The sequence below is a fragment of the Ailuropoda melanoleuca genome, chromosome 13 (genome assembly GCF_002007445.2).
Source record: "Ailuropoda melanoleuca isolate Jingjing chromosome 13, ASM200744v2, whole genome shotgun sequence".
NCBI lineage: Eukaryota > Metazoa > Chordata > Mammalia > Carnivora > Ursidae > Ailuropoda > Ailuropoda melanoleuca.
Genome location: NC_048230.1, coordinates 14,658,149 through 14,681,132, shown reverse-complemented (window position 1 = coordinate 14,681,132; position 22,984 = coordinate 14,658,149). Strand labels below are relative to the sequence as shown.

Sequence of the window (22,984 nt, the reverse complement as noted above, 5' to 3'; positions counted from 1 at the left end):
TGTTTACAAGGAATTTTTAAATGGCGTGTGGAAATGCTGATGACATAATATTGCACAGAAAGAGCCATAAACTATATACATGCCGTGAATCACACTAGAATCCGAATCAGCTGGGGGGATCTGCGAGCGGGCCACTTCCCAGGCTCCGCCTCCTGCCAAGTCGGCCAGAGTTGTAGAGGGTGGTGCCTGTGATCGTGCTTTAAAAAAAAAAATGTTCCTGAGTGATGGGGAAGGTGATGTGTCACTTTGGTAGAGCAGTATTTGTGGAAGGAGGGAGATTCTCCACGCTGTTACCAGTGGTTTCCCTGGTAGAGGAGTCGTGGGTGGGTTCTAAGTTTGTGCCTTAATCCTTTCTGCATTTGCCAAGGCTTTGCAGGCAGCGTGGGAGCCAGGAAGAGAACGGGGTGGGGGGCCTGCCAGCTGGTGAGATGGGTAGTGCCAGAGACCCAACGCCCCTCCCACCTTCTTGTCCCCAGGCCTTGAGATTCTCTGGATTGGCACATTTATTTTGGTGCTCTCCGTGGTAAGGTCATAATGCCTATTCACATTGTTTAAGCGAACCTATCCAAGGCAAAGGGGAAAATCCAGCAGAGTCTCCACTGTCTTTGCTCATACGGGCGCGCCAGGGCACCACAGTGGGCAGCTCGGGGTGCGAGCTCCATAGAAGATGGGGGTTCCCACAACCTAGCACGGTCGGCAGGTGGATGAAGCTTGCCTGGCTCAGCTCCCCAGGGCTTCTGGGGGAAGGACCTGCGTGGGACAGGCAGTCAGGGTAACGATGACAGCCTCTCCCCTGCACGTTAGGGCGAAGCTGGAGCCATGGGATAGGTTCAGGGCCTCTCACCTGCTGTGGCCGGTGGCTGTCTGCTCTCAAGCTGGTGGAGACCAGGGCAGGAGCACGCAATCAGCCGTAATTGGCTGCCTCATCGACGTATTGGGTCTGGCTCAGAGCTTTGGAGCAGAAGGCCAGAATGTTGAGCAGAGTTTCATTTCTGGAGCTGTGGCGGTTCTAAGTAGGAATCGAGCTTTCCGCCTAGTCCTGACATCATTTTATCATTTAGCTCCAAGGATCTAGCGGCGGGGAGCGCGTCACTAACCTTTTACAGCCTGTCACTACTATCGAGGAGAGGCAGGCCGCTCCCCCTGGCAACGGGCTAATCAATCCACCACTAGCTTTTGTGGCTTGTTAAATCTTTCCCCTGAATTCCAGGCCTAGGGGCCTGACCGTGGTACTGGAGAGAGGGAAACGCAGGGAGGGAAGAGAGCGCTCTGAAGGGACGGGCCCTGCCGCCCAGAACCCGGCAGCCTGCCTCTGTGGCCTCTGTGGCCTGGCTTGACCAGGGGCCCGTTTGACCCACCAGTGCTGTTCCACCTTAGGTACCTTAGCTCTCTGGCCACAGGCAAGACCAGGGACCTCTCCTCTTGTCCGTGTCATCTGATTCACACTGTGGCCAAAATCAGGGGTCACTCAGTTTAAGCCTCGGTTTCCTCTTGGGTTCACATAGGGATAATAATCCCTTTGGAGATACCTCATTGGATGATTGTGGGGATAAATTGAAATAACCTACAGGAATGGTTTTTGAAAAGACAGTGGTAAAATAACAGTGATTACAATAATGACACATCAAGAGAAGATCTAGGCACTCGTCGGTTCTTTTTCTTCCTGCTTCCAGCTGGGCAGGTGAGCAAATGGGAGAGTCCATACCCCCAGCAATAACAAGAGGGTCCCAAGCCCTCACCCTGCTGGGGCCCTTCTTCCTCTGTATCACCTCAGCCTGTCCACAACTGCCCTTGTTTTCCAGATCCCCGAAGAAGGGTGCTGTATTAATTAGGGCAACTGATTATTCCTTTCTGCTTTGCTGGCTTGTGGTGGGGGAGCCGGAAAGCTGGTCAGCCGTTCCAAAGAGTAAACCAGTGGCTTGTGACGGGGTAAGGGCAGGTGGTTCCAGCAGGCGTGTGCGGCAGAGTCAGACCCCGGGCCCCAGCTTGCCGGGGTGCAGTAGAAGGTTTGGCATCACTCGGGAGGAATGTCACAGGTTCGGGTAAGGACTCAGAGGTTTAATCAGCAAAGCTATTTAGGTCCCAGTGAGTCTCACTGTGAGAATTATTTTGAGCTTCACCCTGTTCTGGAAATGTTGGGTTTGCTAAGCACGATGGTATTTGGCACCAGCAACCTGGAAAAGAGGGGAAGGACTTGCCGTAGAAGCCTCCAGGATGAGAGGAATTTCCAGAGCTCCAGAGCCCAGGGCAGGCTACCAGAAGTTTTTGTGGGGCACGGTCTCAGAACCCTCGCTTCCTTTTAAAAGACAAGTCTGTTGACCTCATTCCTTCAGAAAATCTGTCCTGAATCAGAGTTGTTGTGTGCTCACTAATCCCCATCCATTTGGTCACCTTGAGCCACGGCTAATTCAACCTCCAGGCCCTCCTGGCACATAAGCGGGTGCTGCGCCAATATTGACTGAGTCGAAGTTGGCTGGCACTGCGGAGGGAATGCCGCTGTCCCTTCTGTGTCAAGAGCCCTCCACCCCCCACCCCCAGCTGGCGCTTCTGCCGCGGAGGCTGCCGTCCTCCCGTGTCAGCACGGCGCCACGTCTGGGTAGCACCTGCTCCCCCGCCACCCCGATTTAGAGGAGTCTGGATTTAGGTTTCTGTTGTAAACTATTTTTAACAAAGCCGAGCAGAGACCTGGCCGAGGGGGCTGTAATTTATGAGCATCAGGTGACCCACATGATGGTAGCAGGAGGCAAAATCCCTGGTGCTGTCCCCAGCAGCTTGGCCCCGGGATCCTGCTGGGCACAGTGCCCCGGGACCTTCCCCTCCTGGGCGCCCCCAGTGCACGCAGCCTCCCAGGACACCTTGGCGCTGGCTTCTGCTGTATTACCCATGACACTTGGCAGCATCTGCCTTTATGGTCCAGGGTTGGCTACTGGTTATGATGAAAATACTGGCTTACGCTTATAGTTCACAATTGCATTGATCCTTACAATGACCTCGTGAAGCGGTCATGGTATTCTAATAAAAAGTATAGGATAATAGCATTAATAATAACCAGGAAGTTCTGCTTATTGATCCCTGGATGTGTGTTATGCTCCATGCAAAGTGTTCTGTGTTACCTAATTAATAAGATAAGTAGGGAGGATGTTACTGGGATGTCCAGTTTTTCAGATGTATTCATTCATTTGATAAATCTTGATCGAGTGCAAGCTCTAAGCACAGGAAACGCGGTGCTGAACAATTTGGTGCAGACTCAAAGAGGTCTCAGGCCTCGGTGACGAAGCCAAGCCTGTAGGTCAGGTGAGTTGCTCAGGGTGACACAGCCTGAGGACCCTCTGGGCATCCCAGGCCACCCTACTTCCCAGCAAGGGTAACCCATCAGGCATTTGGCCTCCGTGCTATGGTGTCTTATCTAGGGTTGTGTTTATGCTAGACCTTCCATTTTTTCTGGTTGCCCTTCCAGGGGCTGATGGAGAGGAAAGCCCAGGCTTTCGGGACAGATGGATCCAGGCTTGCGTCCCAGCTCAGCTACTCTGCAGAGAAACCCTGGCAGGTGACTTCCCTGAGCATCAGGTTTCTCATTTGTCAAATTGGGGTAACATTACCTGCCTTGAGGACAGGTTGGAAGGATTAGAGATAATGTATTTAAAAGGGTTGAGTAAGACTTCTGCTCAGTAAGTAGTGGTGCTTGTGATAATAATGAGGACCACCCAAGGCATGCAGCTCTTCCTCTCTGGAGGGAGCTCTGCCCCTGCCTCAGTGGGCCCGCCCGGATCATGCGGTCCCAGGGTGGGAGGTGCCTCTCCAGACCCTGCTCTCCTGTCCTCCATCCCAGCACAGCAATGCTGCTGGTCCTCGGGGAGAGTGAATGGCCAAGGGATTACTTAAATCCTGGCCTCTATCCAGCCTTTGCTGAGGCCTCTGCCACTGCCAGCTTCTTTCCCCATCATGATTCAGTTATGTTCCTTTACAAGCCAATGAAACAAAATAAGCGAGTACATTATACCTTCTGGCAGGCAGAAAACCAGGAAGGAAGAACCAGAAAGCAAGGCCTTCATGAGTTTGCGGCACGGTAGTTGGGTAGGAACGTCCTCCCTCAGAGGGATGGGAGTGGGGAAGGGGTGGCTGCGGGCTGGGGCAGGGCAGACAGGCCAGCTCATGGATCAAGCCGCAGACCCCAGGGGAAGAACACTGTTCCAGGGCTCATCCCCAGCCTCTCTGGAAGGTTGCCACCGTGGAAGGAAAGGCTGGATGCACTGTGTAGGGCGCAGTGTTCTGGGCACAGCAGTAACAGACGATGCTGGGCGGGGTGAGAGGCTCTCCCTGAGCATGGGACCGTCCTAGCTCCTGCCTTCTGTCTTCGACCAAGCACAATGGAACTCCTAGTCGGTCAGTCTTAGGGATAGCAGAGCCAACTGCTCTCCCAGCCTTCCAAGAGCCAGAAATGCTGCATTTTGTTTTTTTAAAAAAAAAGCCCCAACAGCTGCTGGCTGGTGCTGTCCTATCCACGGCAGCTCGTTCATGGCAGACAGTGACTGGGGGCCACGGTCCAGGGTGTTGTCTGGCTTGTGGTGTCTGTGGCCCCATTGACCCCAGATGCTTAAACATCCAGTCCTGGTAGAAGCAGCATACCTGAATTTGAGTTGGTTTGGTGTGGTGGTTCAACAGGAGCAGAGCACGCTAGACCTCTCCAGTCTTTGGTCCCTGCTCGGTTCTTCCCAGCTGCCACCGCCTGGAGAAACGTGGGCTTGTATGTAAGCCTTTGCAACTGCGCTTGTCAGAGGAGGAAGATGGCTTTGTCTGGCCAGGCCCAGGGATCCTGGAATTGGCGTGCCCTCGGTGGGGCAGGTTCCGTGCTCAGGGACGAGGCTCTGGGTGGAATCTGGAAGAGGAGGCCCTGGCCATCTGAGGGAGAGGGTCTGAGATTCCTTTTCCTAGCATTTCATCTGGTACTGACTACATCTGATCGTAACTGACACCATCCTTGAAAAATAAAATCATTTGTATGTACAGGCTGATAAGCTGGAGTGCCATCCTCCAAAGCCATTCCCTGTATCACAGTTACTTTGCAAAGCACCCACTCTGCCCTGGTCACTAATCAAGGGGATGGGGACGCAAGCAGGGGCGAATAAGGCCAACAGCAGTTCTGGCCCTCAGGACCAGATAACTCCATTCTTTGCGTGGCAAGGGCTGGGGCTTACTCTCCACTGCATTCTAAAGGCTCAGCTAAGTTTCCTCCATCTAGTGGGTGTACGGTTAATGTTTATTGTAGGAAAACTCGTTTTCTGTATTTTCTAAGACTCTAAAATGTCTATTACTTTTATCATCAGGAGGCGACAAAGTTTATAGTCTAAAGGAAGGAAAACAGATGAAGGTGGGGGGAAGGAATTTTAATAACGGTTTACAGGCAGCCCGGGCTTTAATTGACCGTGTAAGCTTTCTTTGAGGCAGTGGGATGCTGAAACTGCTAAGAAAGCCATGAGAAACTGCCTGAAGAAGAGTCCGATGAGGGTCTCATACTCTGCAACAGACCCCACGTGGAGTATTATGTCCTGTTCTCAGCGTCCCAGTCCAGGAGCGATGTTGACAAGGTAGACCATATCTGGGGAGGTCCAATGGGGATTGGAAACAGTATCATGGGAGAAATTTAAGAGGACCCAGAGGACACGAGGGTAGGAACAAGGTGGCTGTGTTAGATCTGGAGAGCTGGAAGTTGGGTGGGCCGGCTCCCTGTTTATAGATGGCTGAGCATGAAGTGACCAAGAGAAAGGTCGAGCCTTAGGATGAAGAACAACTTAGCAGCCCCTCAAGACGCCTGGCTCTTGCACAAGCCATCTTTATGAAGTGCTGAGGGGTGATGTCCTCTCCCCAGAAGAAGTATTCAGACAAAATCGTATTGGTGGGCAAGATGGGCCCAGGAAGCAGTGTGCTCAGCGGTCGCTTCACAGATCGCAAGTGGGTCTTGCTGAATTACGAAATGGCCCCAAACCTCTCCTTTCCAGACCCGTCGAGACCTGCCAATAACATGTCTGCAAACTAGGTCTTTAAGCTCTGGTCTCTCTAGTTGATACTGGTTTTGTGACCAGTTACTTCCATCCTTGATCTGTGTGAGATGAGCAAGGGGAAAAGAACAGAACAAAAGAACAATCTGTACCCTTTGAGAAGGTAGGAGGAGCCCCTGCTTCTGCTAAAGATGATGAAAGAAATAAGAAAAAGCCTTTCTTGGAGTTCTGCTAGAAGCCCAAAGGGGAAAGAGGTTTTTATTTATGAAAACGAGTTATAACTTAAGCTGTCCAGGAGCGCAGCAATTACAAGGAGTAAGACGCCCCTTAATTCATTCGGCCTCCTTCGTAGGTGGCTAAGTAAGCATTTCTGTGTCTACCAACTCCAGTCCCTTCTTTGGCCAGTAGTGTTGCTTTTGCTTACGGCAGGTCACTGGGTCCCCCAGAGGCACGATTGCCGATAACCTCTCTTTTCCTGCCACCCCTCAGCAAAGCTTTGGAAAAACAGCCAAGTGTTGGGCAGAGCGAAGGCCTGGCTTTTCCTTCCTTCCTCCCCACTCCTCCCATTGTTGAGAAATCCCATTATCCGGGAGAATGATTATTAAACTCCGATCTGTCTGTGGCCGAGCTGTGGGGCTGCTGTTTCCTCCTCTGCCGCCACCCTCGTCCCCTCGTCTATCTGCGGGGGGAAGACGAATATCTATAGATTCAGGCTTTAAGGATCTGTAAATCTGAGTTGATTCTCTGCTGGTGACAGCCCAAGCTCTTTGCCACAACGCCTGACATGATCTAATGGGTTTCCAGTTGTTTGAGCGTTTCTCCAGAGCAAATGGAAGAAAGCGCTTAGTTAGGGGATGCGTGAAATGGCATTGTTTGTTCCGGGCACCACCGCAAAGCTGAAGGGTCATTTTCAGATTATCCACCCTCTGCTTCAGCTGCCCTTGGACGAGGGGGCTCTGCCGAAGAAGCCGTGAGGAGTGTCCCCGCCGTGCTGGCCTTTCTCCCGGAGAGGTGCCAGGAGGCCCAGGGTAGGAATCTTCCCTGGCTGCGTTCATCTTGCCAGGAAGCTTGGGGCTAATTGGGAACAGAAGGGATGCCCAGGGGATGAGGAGAGGGGACAAGAGGGAGGGAGGGTCTCACCAAGGTAGAGGAGTGACAAATATTTGCTTGTAGCAAAACAAGAGTGAAAACAAGAGACTGCTAATGAGGGCTTTGGGGCATTTTGTGCCTGCATTTCTCAGGGCCCAGCAGTGTGGGTTGTGTGATTAGTTGCCTTGCTACTTGGCACAAGACCAATCCCTCTTTTCAATATCAAGTTTCATAAGCATGGAACAATAACAAATCATTATGAACCCTCCGGGAATGACGGGTGGGTGGTGGTAGGGGTTTCTTTCCCCCCTCTCTCCGATAAATCCATCTTTTCAGCTCAGGTACATTTTTCCCATTGTAAATAGAGAATGGCAAGGGACGGATTGTGTCTCGGCAACTTGCTGTATTGTTAATCTGTTATTAGGCAAAAGTCTTAACACCAGGCTGGGTGCTCAGAGGCCTCATTGTGAGCTCGGGATGGAATTATGCATCATGAATAAAAACCGCTGTCAGCATGCATTGGTTTCAAAACATTAGAGCATATGGTATGTGATTATCTGTATTGTCAAGTGCAATAAAGTGAATTTGGATATAATAAAGAATGTAATATTTTAGAAATTTGGTAATAAACTAAGGAAGGGATGACAGCTGAGGTTCTTTAAGGCCCCAGACACAAATAAATTGAAGTTACTGGTCTCAACAGCCAGGCAGCAGATTGGCCACAACATGGCTCTGGGGGCGCCGTGATTTTCAAGTTGGGTACAGCTCTGCTGTCTCTCGCTTGGCTTCTCTGGAGAGCAGGGAGGCTCTCGCTCTTGGGTTTGATGACAGGAGGGAGGCAGTAGCTCCTGGTGGAGACCCAGGCCTTGCCTTCTTACCTGGCCTGCATGTGTGTCCTGTGCCTGCTCTGGGCATGGGAAGGGTCCATCTCTAGTGTAGCAGTCATTGTGCCGAGTATCAGGCCAAACCATCATGGTGATCCTTCTTCTTGGGGGGTAGGGAGGGTCCCTTCTCGGCCATTTTCTGGCTCTCTGGCTCTCTTTGCCTCCTTTTGGTCATGGGGCAGGCGTTGCTCAAAGCGCAAGAGTCCTGTCCACCCACTTCTCAGAGGCAGCCATTTCCAGGAGCCTGCATCCCCCAGGGTCAAGTTAGTGAGCTAATACAGTAAGTCCGTTTAAGTAAGAAAACCAGATCTGCGAGGGACACAAGTGCTCTACCAGGATGAGGAACTATGCTAAGCTTCATGGGCATTGTCTTGTTTAAATGCTCTGCTGCCTCAAAATATCAGTATCCCCATTTTACAGATGAGAAAACCGAGGCACAGAGAGACCTCACACAGCTGATCGGTTGTGGAACTGTGATTACAGCCCAGGTCTGAACCCAAAGCCCACACTCCACTCACAACCCACAAATAAGGTGGCTCTTTCTACTCTTAACCTTTTCTACAAAGGGAAAGGGAGCTCTTTCCATTCACAGTTCACAAATAATAACCCATGTTAGAAGGCCTCAACCCAGGAAACTTTAATATGCTAAGTACCTGGGGCCTTGAAAGAATGTTCCAGGAAAAAAAAAACACACACACACACACAACCAGGTGATTTCTGTGTTCCCACTTGGGCTCAGCAGGGGCTGGTCTGCATTTATTTTTTTTCTATTTTCCCCTAGCTTTGATTTTTTGTATCCTGGCTCCAGCTAGGTGAAGTAATTTATCATCATCCTAGCAGCTGGCCTTGGCCCTGCTCTTCTCTTCCTCTGGGAAGGGCTCCTGCCCCAGCTAAAGTTTATTGTTGAAGGCTGAGGTTGAACCTGTTTGCTTTTCCTGACTGCTTTCATATTTCTGACCCAGGGCTTCACCTTGACCCTTAGCTTCCAGGAAACCCTAGGTGGGGCCTCATCACCGTACCTGGCCCCCTCATTCCTCCCTCATCTCTGGGGGTGCTCACTTCCAGCACCAGTCTTGTGTGCTGCCCAGGCAGGGGGACAATTTCATTATTAAGTGTGAAGAATTGGGAGTACCACCATTGGGCCAGGCTAAAGCAATGTGGATGGCTGGGATAAGAGAAGACATCTAATTCATTTCTTGCCTGAATACCTCTATAATTCCCAGGATGGGGTGGGCAGAGGTTTGAATAAACCCCTCGGTCCTAGAGATCATATGACCGGGTTTCCATTGGAGAGGAGAGCAAGTCCAAATCCACTTCCAAATCACTCGGCGTTGTTACCTCAGGATAGCCCCACTAGAGCCCATCCTTCTCCAGTCAACAGTTATTGATACCTACATCATTTTCAAGTCTCAGCTGGCGGCCCACTTACTCCAAGCAATATTGGGTGGAGGATCCTTCCATAAAAAGTGCACACTTGTGCAGGGATGATAGTAGGGTGCATTCTCTCATTCGGTCCACATGCCCGCCTTGGGAGGTCGGCATCTTCATTCCTGTTTTACAGGTGGAAACACAGGGTCAGGGGGTTAATGGCTTGCCCAGCAGGTAATGCAGCACAACCACGATTTCAGCCACAACCTCTGAGTCAAAACTGGAAACTTCCCAGTGGTCTACGGAGCCTCCCTGGTCTGACTTAAGAGGATGTGTTGCTCTTTCTCTCCCTCCTACCTAAATCCTTCCATGTCCGGCCTTTTGAGTAGCCTGCACTGAGTGATCCCAGATCATAGAATAGTTTCCTTTGGGCAAAATAGTCTTTGAGTCTCTGTTTCTTGAGTTTGTCCCAAAGACCCTGGCAGAACCTGCAGAGGGGCAGCGGGCGAACCACGAGGAGCTGTGCCTGGGGTTGCCCACCACCCTCCCCGCTGCAGAGCGGGGGAGATGGAACCGAACACTCCTAATGATCTGTGAGTGTATTAATCCTGCTTTCTGTTAATTAACAATATGATAAAACCGGCATTTCCTAAGTCGTCGCTTAACACATGTTTTAGCAATTATGTACTTAGTGGTTCGGATTCAGAATGCTAATAGAATAAAATTTTAATGAAGATACGATGCTACGAAAAATTTATTGAGAAGAGTTCAGGTGTCGCTGCCATATACGTGCAGGGAGCAGGGGTCTCAGTTTAGAGGGTGAACCTCCCCCCAGTGCCTTTGGAGCACCCTCTGGGCTGAACCGCGAGGACCCAGGAGATCCTGGAATTGGCTGGTCTGGACTCCCCTGAATATCTCTCCCAAAGGCCCGTTCTTGAGGGTCCATACCAGCTGGCAGTCACGGGAGGTACTTCCTCCCACCCCATCCGCAGACATTTCATCGTTTCTGTAACTAAGGGATGGGCTTCAGAACCGGAGTTCAGGACGTAAGGCCCCACCTTCTCCTTGTAGAGCAGGTGTCTCCAAAACTTTCTAATGTACGGGAAAGAAAATTAGCACGCACACCCCTCCCAGTGTATCTTATGTAATTTTCAATTTCTTTATGTGTCCCTCAATGCTAATATATGTGTATTATTAATCTATACAAAAGGAATAGGATATATTTGAAATAAGTCCTACTTAGTTGATTAATAATTAAAAGATTTTTAGAGTAATGTAGTTGAATAGATTTCCTTTTTTTAAAAAACTTCTTGATTTTAACACTTTGTGATCCAACTCTCAAGGATAAATTCCAAGGTTAGTTTATTTTGGTGCACGGACTTCATGCCTGTCATAACTGAATAACCCACCTCACAAGATAAACAGATCCCAGTGGAAGTATATTCACTGTGCTGACTAAATCATGGTACTAATTTTTCAACCCCATCCTCCAATTATGCAAAGGATTTTGTTGAAATTCAGCTTGTAAATTTCCATCTTCCCTGATGTCAATCAGTTTTTCACGCAAACTAATCAAGTGTTGCATTTTTTATATTTTTAACAAATGGGTTCAAAATCCAATGAAATCTTCTTTTTTTTATTCTTTAAAAAAATTAGTTTTACAGTTCTATTTCGAAGTTTTCTTTGCAGGATGAGGGCCTTTGTAGGCTGACCCAGTTATATCCTTTTTAAAAGCAACCAAATCACAGAAGAATACATAGTTGTCAAACATTTATTTCCCAGGTGCTTTCTCTACAGCACAAGTTTCTGCAAGAAAAGCAGGTTCTGGGGGCGCCTGGGCGGCTCAGTCAGTTGAGTGTCTGACTCTTGGTTTCAGCTCAGGGCATGATCTTGGGGTCGTGAAATCGAGCTCCATGTCCAGCTCCACACTGGCCGTGAAGCCTGCTTCAGATTCTCCCTCTCTCTCTGCCTCTCTTAGAAAAAGGGGGGGTCACATTCTTTCTCACTCTCTGGGCTGCTACTTGTCCCACCTGATCAGAACGCATTTGGTGGCACGGTGTGGCAGGTGAGGAGTCTTGCTGGGAGCCAGAGAAGGGTCAGCCCGCCATTTTCTGTTAGTTGGCGTGTGCTTACATTCTCAGTATTCCTTCCAAGCAGGGTGTTCTTTGCAAGGACCGCTTTGTTCCTTAAAGCCAGGCCACACAATCTGTACATCCATTTACCTGTCACACCTGAGCAGCCCCAGGTACCAGCTACGCTTGGGGCAGGTGCGTGCATGAAGTGCTGCTCTGACCTCCCCCGGCTTCAGTGCATTTGTTGCCCTTTAGCAGTCTGGAAAACACCGTCTAAGACACAAGTCTCCACTACGTGGCTGTGTGGCACTTACGGGCACTGAGACCCTTCAGTCCCTATATTAAAATTAGTGAAGCTGAAATTATTTTCTGATGAGAAATAAATGTTAGGCACTATACATTTTTTCCTTTTCCCAATGTTTCTTGACCCTCACTGGACATCTGAATCACCTGGGGAAATTTAAGAACAGACAGATGCTGGCGTGCTACCCCAGACCTAACTCAGTTCTGAGGGTGGGGCCTGGGCATCAGTATTTTTAAAATTTTTCCTAAGAAACTCTGATGAAGGAATTACAGTTGAGAATCACTGTTCCAGACCAGTGCCTCTTAAATTTTAATTTGCAGAAAAGTCACCTGGAGAATTTGTTAAAATGCAAGTTTGGGTTTAGGAGGTCTGGGGTGGGGCCTGAGACTCTGCATTTCCAGCAGGTTCCCAGGTGCCAGTGATGCTGCTGGTTGGTGTGGGTCCCCCTGAGTAGCTGCTCCCAGCCCCTGCTTCTCCACCCCCGCCCTCCCTTTCCCCGGCCCAGGCCGCTGTCTGGACAGCCCAGGAGCGGAGCAGAACGAGCGGCAGCTTGCTCCCGGCAGAGCTCCCGCCCCAGCCAGGCTGTCTGGACTGCTGCTCTCAGCTTCTCAGAGAGATCTGGTCTCCAGATGTTAAGAACAATTCCTTTAACAGCCAAAAAAATAGGCCAGCCCCTGCTCCACGGTGAATAAGCACGCGTGTCTCGTGCAGAGGCACCGTGATGGGCAGCTCCCTACACCCAAACTCCCGGCAGGCTTGCTGGCAGCATGGCCAGCTGGAGTCGCGGAGATGTGGGCAGAGATGACCCCCCTTCAGGGGGCACGGTGGGCATCGAGCCAGGGCTCTGTCAGCTGGGACTATTCTGAAACCATACCTCATAATAAAAGTCATATAATTTGCGGCGGCACTGAAAACCTGCTTCCAAGTAGTGGTTTTTTGATGGAGTTTTGGAACCTTCTCTGAGGCCAGTAACCATTCCCCAAGGACTTGTTGGTAGGGAGGCAGGTGGGCATCTTGAGGTGGCTGCTGGGGAGGCTGAAGCTTTTCTGAGAGGTCCTCTCTCCATACTGGGGTGAGTGGAGTGCGGGGCTGCTTCCGACCCTTCCTTTCGGGGCAGGTTTTGTTGTCTGTGTGCACCCCACCTTCCCCTTTTGTTTCCCTTTGTCTCGTCCTTCAGGGCGCCTCTTCTGAGGACACCGGGGAAGCCCCCTCCAAACAGAGGCCCTTGACGTTTTCCTCAGCAGCCAGGCTCACAGCAAAGGCAGGAGCTGCTGGCGGTGCGTCGGTGGTTGGGGCGAGGGAGGAGTACGTGATTTTTGTTTTGACCCGAAAGGATGCACAGTAGGGTCTTTTCGAGGAGTAAGACTAGGATTCACCCCATGATGCGTTTTACCTTTCTCTGTCCTGAATAGTGTTCCCACGGTGATAGTTGGTAAAGCACCATGGACATCTCTCTGACACACGTGTCAAATGAATTTTAACGAATGAGTCTCAGGGCACAGGGCTGGGAAGTGTGTGTGGAGATAGAAGCTGGGATAGGGGAGAAGCCATGAAAAGTCTCGTTTGATTGGTGGGCGAGGACAGTTAACCCCTCACAAGGGTTTTCAAGCGATCCTAGCTGTGAGGCAGTTTTCTTCTTCCTGTCTCAAGGAAGACACTGAGGGTCAGGGTGGTTAACGAACCTGCTCAGAGTCACACAGCCAGGATTGCTGGAGCCAGGATTTGAGCCCAGATCTACCTAGATCTAAAGACCAAGCCTACACACACACACACACACACACACACACACACACACACACACACACCTAGATCTAAAGACCAAGCCTTCTGCCTTCGGCTCAGGACGTGATCCTGGCCTTCCGGGATCGAGCCCCACATCGGACTTCTCGGCTGGGAGCCTGCTTCTTCCTCTCCCACTCCCCCTGCTGTGTTCCCTCTCTCGCTGGCTGTCTCTCTGTCACATAAATAAATAAAATCTTTAAAAAAAAAAAAGAGAGAAAGACTCTGATGCCAAAAAAGGATTTTTCCCACCCACCACCCTCTCCTTCCCAAGTTTCTGACCCTGTTGTCTTGTCTTTCACTCCTCTCTTCCATTAATTTGGGGGTTGTTCTCCACTGAGTTACTAATTCATTGTAAATGATAAGGCACCTGTGAGGGAAAAATGATTATATGTTAAGGAATAACATTTATTGATAATTAAGTGTTTCATGGTTTCTTTGCTTTCTCAAATGGAATACATAAATATTTTAGACACAGTCAAGTTTGTTTTCTCTATTCGGGCCAAACAGACAGAGCTGTTGAAACGATATAGATCTTTAAAATACTGCAAATGAGTCTTGACATCGCTGAATTGTTATGCACCCAAGGTACATAAGCTTGAAATCCAGGCTCTCTCCTTTGATCAGGAAAATCATTTTTGTGATACTCAAATGTTGAGTCCTGTGGGGTTAGGGAAGGGACCAGCAGGGAGAATATCAGAGTCAGAATTCGAAATGACACAGCAAGTCCTGCCCCCACCTTTCCTGGTACACAGTCTGCATTTGGATTCCTGTCTCCTAGCTCTGTCACACCTCCTCCCAGCTTGGAGTCATGGCACAGGAGTGAGAAGGGGGCTACAGGGGGTCCTGAATGGTCCTGGGCCTGGAGTTCAGACAGTGATCTGCACGGTAGACTGGGAAGGCGTGGGCTGCCGCAGGAAAGCGGCTTCCGTGGCGGTCATCTCTGACCCCCACGGTGACTTGACTTACCCTGGGCGCTGCTCCAGGATCAAGGACCTGTGCTCAGCAGCAAGCTGGCTCTGAACCAGGCTGTCCTCGGGCTCGTGGAGCGGTGCCCTTGACTTGCACTGACTTCCTATTGTTTCCCGATGGCACGGATGGGTTAGGTTCATTTGTCCACCCTTTCCTGCCTTCTCTCTGGAGCACATGCTTGGCCTGGCTGGGGGAGGTCACATGTGACCCCCGTGTGGGAGCGGCTGAAACCTGTAACCTTACTGTACTGTTTCCCGGGGCTGCGGTAACAAATTACCAAAAACTGGGTGGGTGGCTTCAAACAACAGAAACTTGTGTTCTCACAGTTCTGGAGGCTGGACGTCCAAAAACAAGGTGTCCATGGGGCCACGCTCCCTCTGAAGGTTCTCGGGGACAGTTCCCTTGCCACATGCAGCTTCTGATGGCTCAGATGTTCCTCAGCTAGTGGACTAGTGGCTGTGGCCCACTCTGTCCTCTCCCCTCTCTGTCCTCTAGGTCTCAAATTTCCCCCCTCCTTTCTCTTCTAAGAACACCTGACATTGGATCCGAGCCCGCCCTTATTCTTGAGATCCTTAACTTCATTACATTTGCAAAACCCCTTTTTCCAAACAAGGTCACATTCATCGGGTCCAGGGGTTAGGATGGGGACTCAGCTTTTGGGGGCCACTGTTCAACTCATTACACTCATCCTAATTAGCAGTGAGGTTTCCCCTGAGTACCAGCGTGTCCAGGCTTGCTTAGGGATTCATATGTTAACTGGGTTTAGATACAGGCTAGAGAGGTGACCTTCAGAAACAAATGAATCTCAGGGTGACCCGCAGGCTGGAAGGGAGGGAGGGGCAAGGTCTGTACGGCGGAGACGCTCTCCTTGAGTGGGAACCTCTGACTTATGCCAGTTGCTTCAGCCAGTTGCTGATCTCTGCATGCTCCAGAATGCCTAGCACAGGTGGGAGCCTGTAAATGTGGAAGGGAGGCCCGAGTCAGTCTCGAGGGGAGGCAGTGGTGCAGATGGATTAGCAAGATACTCAGGCCCCAGAAGGGGCAGAAATGGTTGATTCCTTCAGCCACCGTCCACTCGGCACACTCTGTGTGTTAAGGCTCTGCACATCCTGGGGACCCAGAGTGAATGAGGCCCCAGCCCTGCCATTGTCCCTGAAGCCCATGCTAGCAGATTCCCTCATCCTACAGGTTCCCCCATCCTCTGCTGTGCCACCCCTCCCTCCCCTGAGGACCCTTTGAAAGGCACTGCATCTTAATCCCTTCTTGAGGGGCCCCTCGGATCTGGGCTCTAGGACGGTGGGCAGAAGGGCAGGGGTTAACCAAAATGCTGCAAGTCCCCTGTGTGCTGGTGGGGTCCCTGCAGGGTGAGAGACTTACCTGATGGTTTTCACACTCCTCTGAAGGGGGCATAGGGAGCCCGCACGCCAAGGCCCAAAGAGAAACAACGTGGAGACGGCCTCTAGGGGTGGCACTCCTGCAGCTCTGCCCACAGCTGATGGACCCGAGGGCCAGAGAGGAGGAGATGCCCAGACCGAGGGAACCTGGAGGATGGCATTGTTGCTCCCTCTCCGGGGAACTGGTTTGGGACCCAGGGCTGTATATCTGGTGAAAGGTTTTCTGTTGGGCCCCCTATTTGATGTGTGGCAATAAAGCGCATGTCCTAATGAAGACCGTGGCTGCCATTTGTGTGCTGGTCCTGGCCCTCTGTTTTGCTGGAAATTGAGAGTAGCAAATGGCCGTTTCCATTCCTCTCCCTAGGGATGTTCTAGACCCTGCAGGAGCAGTGAGGAAGGAGCTCAGGGTATCAGCTGCCTGTCCTCTGCTGTTCCTCTGAGATGGTGGTGGGAGAGACACAGAAGGGACCAGAGAGATTGTCTCTTCACCCTGGGTTTCCAGGACCCAAAGTCACACAGAAGCTTGAAGAGGAATCACCTGTATTTTCACTCGTTGACGGGAAACACTACCCTAATACAAAGTAGCCATTCTGATTTTCGTGTGCCTAGTTGTGGGCCAGGTTTGCATTGGGCCAGTTTCAGGTCTTTGGGGACAGTAGCATTTTGGTCAATTTGAGCTGCTGTTACAAAGGACAGTAGACTGGGAGGCTTATCAACAACAGGAATGTATTTCTCACCATTTCAGAGGCTCGAAGTCCAAGGTCAGGGTGCCAGGATGGTCAGGGTTTTGGTGAAGGCCTTCCTCCCTCTATAGAATGTTCATCTTTTCATTGTGTCCTCACACAGCAGAAAGCAGAGAAAGCACGTTCTCTCTGGTGTCTTTGCTGAAGGCACTAATCCCATGCATGAGGCCGCCACCCTCATGACCCACTTGTCTCCCCAAGGCCCCACCTCCTGACACCATCACATTGGGTCAGGGTTTCAACGTATGAATTGGGGGTGTCTGGGGGGCGGCGGATCACAACCTTTCGTTCATAGCAGAGAGCCTTGCAAATCCTGATTGGGGCCGTGACCTGAGAGGTGGTCAGTCTCACCACCGTGATCCACAGGTGCATAGCTCGAGGCACAGAGTAGGGAAGGGGCTCCCCAGGATGCCACATAAGTTCATACATGCGGAGTCCAGTGTGCTGCCTCTCCATCAGGGTGCCTGCACTGGCTGCACGTGTGTTCCCTCGTGGTATCAGTGCTGACACCACAGGCGTGCCTCATGCAAGGCAGGGTCCTGTGAGCGGGTCCGTGTGTGAAAGCAGTGCTTCCCGAGTGGGGTCATAGATGAGCCAGTGTACTGGAGCCCCGTCCGGGGTGGGAGGAGAAGAAAGCAAGGGGCAGGAGGGTAACGAGAGTAGCTCGGGATGCTGAGCAGCGGTCGCCGCCAGAATTCTTCAGTACAGCTTGTCTAGCAAAGCCGGTCTCCAGCCGAGTAAATACAGTGGATAGCTGACGGGCTGACAGCAGGCATCAAACAGTCTTAAACTGCCCCAGATCCGCCGCGCTTTGGACGCAGCGGTAGAAAAAGGATGCCTGCGTAGAACAGAGGCCTGAAACTTTTAATAGTTTCTTCCAGGCCTCAGGATGTCCTGATGAGGTATTAGAGGAAGTAATTCAGGAAGAAAAGGACAAATAACCGCCTCCGTCTGGAGGCCGACCCGAGGGCTGGCCGTTCCAGCGCGGAAAGGGCACGCGTGGCCCCGCGGTGATCCCCGCCACCGCTCTGGGCAGCCCACCCGCCTGCCTTCACGCAGAGAGCTGCGGGGCTCTGACCCTTGTAAATAACATACGAGTAAATTTCTTGTTTGCTTCGGGGCAAATGTAAGCCACACAGCGCCCGCCGCGTGTGGGTGAAATCATTAACTTTTCCTCACTGTCGGAAGGGTGCTTGGTACAAATTAGAAATCATTTCCTCCACCTGGAGGCCCTTCCCAGGGATCCAGCCCCCTATGCTCAGATCAGGAGCCTGTCACTGCTGCAGGACATCAAAGAAAAACATGTGGCTGGCCGGAACTGAACTCACCACCCCCTCTGTTTTAAAGTTTTTTGTTTTTTTGTTTTCCTTTTTCCTGTAGGGTTTGGCTTTGTCACGTTTGAGAATGAAGATGTTGTGGAGAAAGTCTGTGAGATTCATTTCCATGAAATCAATAATAAAATGGTAAGTTTGTAGGGGCCGCGCTGCCATGCATGCCATGCCTCCCCTCCCCCCAGTGTGCACAGCTTTGTCTTACAGGCTTCCATGCCCCGCGTCCGCACACGAGAAGGGGGCAGGGTGGGCACGGGGGCGAGACTCGAAGGGTTCGGCCCTGTGGACGGCAAGAGTTGACGGCCTTTGACAGACTTTCAGGGAAAGGCCGGGTCGTAAATATTCTCAGCTTTGCACGCCATGCAGCTGAGGGTCCCGGCCTCTCAGTGCCCCGGGGGAGGCACAAATTCCTGCATGAATCCGGCTGTGGTTCCATAAAGCTGTGCTTACGGATGCTGATACTGAAATCTCCTGTAATTCTCATGTCACAAAATATATATGTATGTATTTATATTTCTACCATTTAAAAGTACAGAGCCCATTCTTGACTCTTGGGCTGTATGTACAAAAGCCGGCAGGGGGACCACATTTGGCCTCTGTGTTACAATTTGCTGACCTGCAACTTAGGTTACGTGTTTGCTGTTTGGCTTGGCTTTTTGAGGGCTAGCTCCTGGGTAGGAAATTTACCACCCAAATTCATTCTCCATTTGGGCCCTGCTGGGTAATTAACATTCTGCCCTTCCAATCAGCTAGCTGGGTTGTACCCTCATCTTCCATCCCTCCATTTGGCTCTTGAAAGCTCCTTTTCCTGGGAAGGCCCCCCTCCACAGGGAGGAGGTGGGATCCTGGCAAGCTGAGGGAGCCAGGTAGGCCTCCCAGAGAAGTGGCCACCAGAGGGTGCCGTACCATGAACACAATGTGCACATTGGCTTGCTGAAGGTCTGAACTCCAAATTGAGTGGGGGGGGGGGGAAGCCCTTCCTTGTTGGTTCCAGAAATATGGGAGCTCAACGGGTGTTTCTAGAGCCATCAGCAGGCCCTTTGGGGCCAGAATATTTTGGTTGGCCAGCAGAGCCTCCAGCCCCAAGAGAAGAGGCAGGGCAAATTTGTGTTTCAATTATAGCTGTAACTTTGGTATTTTCTCCCTTTAGTCAAAACATTCCTGGCTTCTGAAACATGCGTTCAGATGTGCATTGTACATTGGTCTGATACGTGTTCACTGACTTTAAATTCAATAATAGAGCTTTTAGTGGGGATAAGATCAAAGCAGTCTGGTTAGCATGTGCTGCTACAGGCCTGATTCAATATTTGACTTGCTAATTTTTTCCCAGGGCACCAAAATAATATTGTTCATATTGTTCTTAACCATCATATGCATCTGAAATGAAAATGCTGTTTCTTTGCATAGTGTAGGTTGGAGGTGTCAGCTTAGGCATTAAAGTGGTACAGGGGAGATAAGTGTGTAGGAATAACACAGGACCCCTTCATTGGCCTTCTCTGCATTGTCCACCATCCCCTGTCTTCCCCAACTCCAACTTCCAGTTGGTGGTTCTCTCTTTTGGTAGATTGCTACTTGCTATTTTGAAACTAGAGAGACGGGGGGCTTAAATGGAAATGTAACCACGGTGCCCGGAGGCCTCGTTTCTCCTAGCCAGGCATGCTGCTCACAGGCTCCACTGACGGCTGCCTGGGCAGCGGAGAGTGAAAGAGGCATCGAGAGCACTGGCAGACACCATTCCTGTCCTGCCAGCGCTTAACGGTTCATCAGGAAGGCCCAGTGTAGACGGGCCAGACACTGTGCTGTGTGCTGCCTCGAATGCATACGTGAGGCCCTTCGCTACAGACTGGCTCTGACACAAGCCTGAAGCACAAGTGAGAAAGAGCTTTATTCTCCTCAGTGGTCTGGTGGGGAAACTGAGGCCCCGGGGGAATCTGCCCCAGCGCTCCCTAGGCAGTAAAGGAACCTAGGTCTTGAGCTATCCCGCTGCCAGATGAACAACACAGACAGGTGTTTTAAGCTTAGGAGTGTGAGGGTGAATCCCCAGATGACATAGGGTGATCATCAGAAGGTGGAGTTCCAGCCCCAGAAAGATGATAACCCATGCATGGGCCGGCTGGAAGCCAGAGAGGTTTGTGCTTGTGGTCTCAAGTCATTTCACAGTTGTCACCTGCTTTTCCACCCAGCTGGAGGCTGATGGGTGCGTGCAGGTAACTGTGTTCATAGTGGCAGGGCTTCTGATTTCTTTTGAATCTGGCTGGTATGCGTTCTTTGAGGGTATAGCATAAATGGAAGTAGACAAGAGGAAGGGGTGCATGGAGTGGTGAAGCTCACACACAGGCTTTGGAGCTGTCTCTGCACATGCCCAGCCCTGACCCACCAGTCACCAGCTCTAAAGGGGAAATTCCAGGTACTGGAAGAGGCCACTGGAAGGGCACCAGGCCTCGCCGAGCTCCAGGATGACGGAGCTCTTGATTACCACCTGGTGGGGTCTCTGGGCCTCGGGGAGGTACCAGCAGCAAAGGCCAAACCTTGGTAACCATGAGCTTGATAACCGGGAGCCCTTGCCATCGGCCGTGTCGTCGTCCCGGAAAGGACCTCTCCAGCAAGGCGTCCTCCTCTGAAGAAGCCTGAATTGTTGAGGATTCTTGTGATACTGGTTTCTACTCCTGAGGCCCACAGAAAAGGAAATGGATTTACACTGTACTATGGACAGAATTCAAATGAAGGATTGCAAAGACTCTGAGAACGCAGAGACTGCCAAGCAGAAACCCGGCCGGTTGTTAGGTCTGTAGGAGTGTTTTGTAAACTGGACTGCTTGCGAAGCTGTAAAGGCCCATCTCCTGGAAGCTTGGCAGTCTGCGCGAATTCTGCAGGGACAGATTACCGCGCCGCCCCCGGAGTGTGCCTGGAGCGACCATTTTCTCGTATTCACAGATAAGAAAGGTCTCACCGCTGATGAGTCACGAAGATAGGACTTGAATCCAAATCTTCTCCGTTTTAATCCAGTACTCCTCTGGCTGGCACTCCGTGGGCCCTGGATAAGTAATTGTGGAATGAATAAAGGATTACATGAGGGACCACGTGACAGGGAGGCTCATCATAATTCCCAAAGCCATTTCCCATCTAATTTGGTTGGTGAATCTCTTGGGCATTAAAAAAAAAACAAATGACGGCCCTTCCCAGGCATCCGAGAGAGCCCGCAGCAGACACAAGCCCTTCTTCCTGCTGGGGCTCAGGGTAGCTGCCGTCGGACAGCTGGGATCACAGCAGCCCTGCCCCCATTCCCATACAGACCCTGCCTTAAGGAAGGCCCCTCTGTGGTGGTGGCGGCAGGGGGGAGGACCACACAGGACCCCCATGGCACCCTCCTACAGCGATCCCACGAATAGCTCACATTTTTCAGTGCCAGCTACATACTCTGCTGAGAGCTCACTTTATGCATCTCTTCTCTTCTATAACACACACTCTGATGTAGTCACTGATTAGTGTCCCCCATTTTCCTGATAAGCAAGTGAGGCAAAGAGAGAAGTTAAGCAATTTGCCCAGGGCCAAACACCCAGCAAGAAGCAGTGCGAGAGTTCAAGCCCAGAAAGCTGAAGTCCAGAGCTCAGGTTTGTACCCAGGAAGCCAGCACCCTCTCCAAGCTGAAAGGTACTTGAAAGGTCATCTCACTGGGCCACAGCCTTCTAAGACCGCTGACCGTCCCTCCCAGTCATATGTGTTGTGGCCCACGGGACTCCCGTGTTCTCCTAAGAGAAGGGCAGAGGAGATGGGCTCACTCGGGGCAAAGGGCCAAGCTTGGGCATAAGGAGTCCCCGTTGGCCTCTTCCCCTACCGCCCCAGAGGCAGGTGAGCCACAGGTATGGGGGGCAGCTGGCCGCCACCTGAGCTTGGGGCCCCAGCCAAGAGAGCCAGGACCCAGCCCCTTCCCCCATCTTGGTGCGGGTCAGAGTGAAGCACAAACGTGGCTCCTTATCAATAAACACACAGAAATGCACCTGCAGCCACCTGGTGACTCTCCAGAGACGGCCTCCTCTCTGGCCAGTCTGCGAGGTGCAGTGTGGACACAGCCAGTGGCACCCCCGCCGCGTGGCCCTGATTGAAGCAGCCCCAGCAGCAGGGATGCTGGCCTGATGAGCCACCAGCCCGCGCGGTCTTCCGCCAGCTGAAGCTTGCAGCCCGGGGAGGGAGGCGGGGACTGACACGGACCTGCTCCCGGCTTCCTCCCAGGCCCGGCTCCGTCCCCACCTCCAACAGAGTTGGGAGAGCCTCGCTGGTGGAGAACGTGGGGTACGATCTGAGGGGTGCCCAAACAAGGGCACCACTTCAGACCCCTGATTCAACAGCAGGACGTTGGCCTTTACCAGGCACTGTAACGGCACTTTTTATGTGCATGCAGTCATCGTACCGTTTTACAGAGCAGGCTCTCGAGCTCAGAGCAGTGAAGGGACTTCCACAGTCCGCAGTGCTAAGTGGCAGAGCTGGGATTTGAACCGGTGGTGGTCTGGCTCCAACCCAGTGTTCTTCCCACTATACCCTGCTGCCAACTTAGGTAAAACCTCGTTAATTGAAAAAATCTGGGTGCGTTTGACTGATGAAGATAGTAGAGTTTTTACTTGCTTTGTGCAAGGTTTTCCATAGGATTCCTTTAAACAGTCCTTTTCCTTGTTCCGTTGAGGTGATCTGATTTTTTAAATTTGCTGAGCATTTTGCAAGCTCGTTGGGAATGCAGAGTCTCGGGCCCCACCCCCAGAGCTAGTGAATCAGAATCTGCATTTTGACAAGTCCCTAGTGGTACGTGTGCACATTTAAATCTGAGAAGCCCCAGGCAAGGATCACTGCTAATGAGAGAGAGTGTGGAAGCTGTGAGTCGGTCATAAATCATCAGTTGTCAGAAGGAAGGGACCCAGAGTGAGGACTAAGGCCCCAGGAGCATGGAGCTGAATGAGCCAGCCTTGCATGGGATCCCCAGGCCGGTCTGCTGCTGTCAGCACCCCCCACACTCCCTTTGTGTGTATGACACCAGGACTTCCCCCCCCCCCCGCCACACCC

General features: G+C 51.5%; 1 protein-coding gene across 1 annotated transcript in view; it reads left to right on the top strand.

Annotated features, from left to right (window-relative positions):
- The window catches only part of MSI2 (musashi RNA binding protein 2), a 491,389-nt gene extending 468,411 nt beyond the window's left edge, over positions 1-22,978 (top strand). The window contains exon 7 of the mRNA XM_034641828.1: positions 17,982-22,978. Coding sequence (XP_034497719.1) covers positions 17,982-18,076 — 95 coding nt within the window. The 3' untranslated portion in view covers positions 18,077-22,978. The remainder of the gene's footprint in view (positions 1-17,981) is intronic.
- The last annotated feature ends 6 nt before the right edge of the window (positions 22,979-22,984 follow it).